This window comes from Cebus imitator, unplaced genomic scaffold (genome assembly GCF_001604975.1).
Source record: "Cebus imitator isolate Cc_AM_T3 unplaced genomic scaffold, Cebus_imitator-1.0 Scaffold201, whole genome shotgun sequence".
NCBI lineage: Eukaryota > Metazoa > Chordata > Mammalia > Primates > Cebidae > Cebus > Cebus imitator.
Genome location: NW_016107516.1, coordinates 258,943 through 261,978, shown reverse-complemented (window position 1 = coordinate 261,978; position 3,036 = coordinate 258,943). Strand labels below are relative to the sequence as shown.

The 3,036-nt window shown below is 38.7% G+C and overlaps 1 protein-coding gene across 3 annotated transcripts in view; it reads left to right on the top strand.

Moving 5' to 3' along the window:
- The window catches only part of GRAMD1C (GRAM domain containing 1C), a 100,704-nt gene that overhangs the window by 31,545 nt on the left and 66,123 nt on the right, over nt 1-3,036 (top strand). For all 3 annotated transcript variants that reach the window (XM_017547730.2, XM_017547731.2, XM_037745437.1), the window contains 2 exons: nt 1,930-2,033; nt 2,755-2,850. In XM_017547730.2, the coding sequence (XP_017403219.1) occupies nt 1,930-2,033; nt 2,755-2,850 (200 nt within the window). The remainder of the gene's footprint in view (nt 1-1,929; nt 2,034-2,754; nt 2,851-3,036) is intronic.

The window sequence follows — 3,036 nt, the reverse complement described above, 5'->3', positions numbered from 1 at the left end:
TTTTGGAGACGGAGTCTTACTCTGTTGCCCAGGCTAGGGTGCAATGGCATGATCTCAGTTCACTGCAGCCTCCGCCTCCTGGTTTCCAGCGATTCTTGTGCTTCAGCCTCCTGAGTAGCTGGGATTACAGGCATCCACCACCGCACCTAATTTTTGTATTTTTGGTAGAGACAGGGTTTCACCATGTTGGTCAGGCTGGTCTCGAACTCCTGACCTTGTGATCTGCCTGCCTTGGCCTCCCAAAGTGCTGGGATTATAGCTGTGAGCCACTGTGCCTGGCTGAAATATGTGTTTTATGTCAGCTATGTATTTCTGATCTGAACCTGAATTGATAAAATATTTTGGTGGTTTGGAAAAAAATTTCAGGATATTTCAAGGTGACCTTTAGCCCAATCTCTGTTTTAGTGATGAATACTTGTTAATGGGTAACCTAATCTGCTTAATTATTTACAAGAAAATTTTGTTTGGTGGCACCTCAGTTTTATTTTGCTGATGGAAGCATTGTGAAAGACTGAATTACTTTGCTCAATTTTTAGTATTTGCTTAGACACTTAACATGACTAAATGGAAACATTTTGAGATTTATGCAACATCTACCTAAAATTGCTAATTAGTTTGTAGGGTTTTAAAATTTAGCAGTTAACCTAAATCTCCTCATAACAGCCCTTTATGTCTTACATTATTAAGAATTTAGCAATATAGTTTACATTTGTCATAGAACCAGATCTTAACCTTAGAAGCATGGTATTAACTTGTTTGGCAGGCAGACTTGATTTTGCTGGACTTTAGTGGTGAGGTGGAGAGAATCAATTTTTTTTTTCTTCTGGAGATGGAGTCTCGCTCTCTTGCCCAGGCTGGAGTGCAATGGCATGATCTTGGGTCTGTGCAACCTCCGCCTCCCAGGTTCAAGCGATTCTCCTGCCTCAGCCTCCTGAGTAGCTGGGATTACAGGTGCCTGCCACCATGCCAGGCTAATTTTTGTATTTTTAATAGAAAGCGTTTCCCCATGTTGGCCAGGCTGGTCTCGAACTTCTGACCTCAAGTGATCTGCCCGCCTCAGCCTCCCAAAGTGCTGGGATCACAGGTGTGAGCCACTGTGCCCAGCCAAGAGAAACAACTTTGAAACTGACTTAAAATGTATACAATTTTCTGAGTCATCTTTGACCCCTCTTTACTCTGGTTTGATCAATCACCAATTCACCATCAGTATTACCTCCTAAATATGTCTTATTCTAGCTACTCTGTCTCTTAATATGGTCACCTTCTGGTCTGAATCACTGTCAACTTTTTTCTGGACTTCCAACTGATAGAATTAATTCTCACAGTATAAATAAAGTAACCTTTAACTATACACATCTGTTCCTATTCCTTCCACTTAAAGGTCATTGGTGGCATCTCATGACGACCACAGTATGCCATAACTTGTGAGAATTTACATGATCTATCTTCTGCAGCTCAAAGATCTAATAGTTCCTCCAATGTGCTGTGTTTCTTTCTACCAAAGGGCCTTTGCATGTGCTGTTCCCTCATGATTCTGCTGACCCTTTATTAATCTTTTCATGTTCAAGATCAGTGTTTTTTTAGGAGAATCCTTCCTGATATACACTCTCTGCCCTGCGCCCTTATACCTGCATAGCCCTTATTATATGCTCTCATAGGTTTCTCTACACTTGGGTCATTATCGTATTTATTTTTGTATTTATTTTCTGCCTTCCCCGTACATTGTGTTCTATGAAGGCAAGAGCCATTTCTGCTAATCCTAGTGCACAGCAAAATATCTGACATATGATATTCAAAGTATATGAAGGAATGAATGAATTAATGAAATGAACAAAAACTGATGACTTTCCCTGTGTCGAAATATAGTATAAGATCTCTTAATTTCTCAGATTTTTGTGACTAAACTGTCTCTTATTTTTGTGTATATAGATTATGCTTGTGCTCTTCAGAGGGACATTTTGCTTCAGGGACGACTATACCTTTCAGAAAACTGGCTATGTTTCTATAGCAACATCTTCAGATGGGAAACTACAGTAAGACATTTTGCATTTGATTTGTTGATACAAATAATTGCATAGAGATATATACAGTTCTTCTACAGTGTACTTTAGATGATTCCAAAGTAAATTTATATATATTTTTGCATCTATACTAGTGTGCATGTAAATACAAATGTGTTGTATATATAAGTGTATATTTTTCTGATTTATTTTTATTTTTATGTTTTTTGAGATGGGGTTTCACCATGTTGGCCAGGATGGTCTCGATCTCTTGACTTGTGATCCACCCGCCTCGGCCTCCCGAAGTGCTGGAATTACAGGCGTGAGCCACTGCTCCCGGCCTATTTTTCTGATTTGATACATTGAACTCCATTAGTATAGTTAGAAAAAGATATTTAGTTGAAAAAGGCTTGAACATATATCTTAATGGCTGCCAAAACCACGTCTTAAGTGACAGACTGTCTGATTTTTGTTTGTGTGTTAATGTGGAACATGAACACCCACGTGTCTTTTCACACTTTGTCCTAATGTTAGATCGAGGAGTTGATGGGGGAGAAGACTTCAGGGAAAAGTGCGTACCCTGTTTTTCTCAGAGAATGCAAGCATATACTTATTAATTCCTTCAGGTTGAAAAACCTGAAGAATATTCAACTGAGAAGGTGAATATTCTGGATTAGATTGATGTGATAACGTTGCATTTTATATTGTGTATGTTTCTGAAAAATACATTTAAAAAATTCTTTTGTGTGTTTAGATTTCTATTGCTTTAAAGAATATAACCTTCATGACCAAGGAGAAAACTGCTCGACTCATCCCAAATGCTATCCAGATAATTACAGAAAGTGAAAAGGTGAAAGACTTTTCTACCTTTGTTATATTACACAATGTGAAGAAAATCTGCCTCATACTCATCATCCATGTTGGGAATATAGGTAGTTCTTCCTGGAGTTAGGAGTATCTGATAGACATATGTTTAATACTAGAATTCTGCCGGGCGCGGTGGCTCAAGCCTGTAATCCCAGCACTTTGGGAGGCC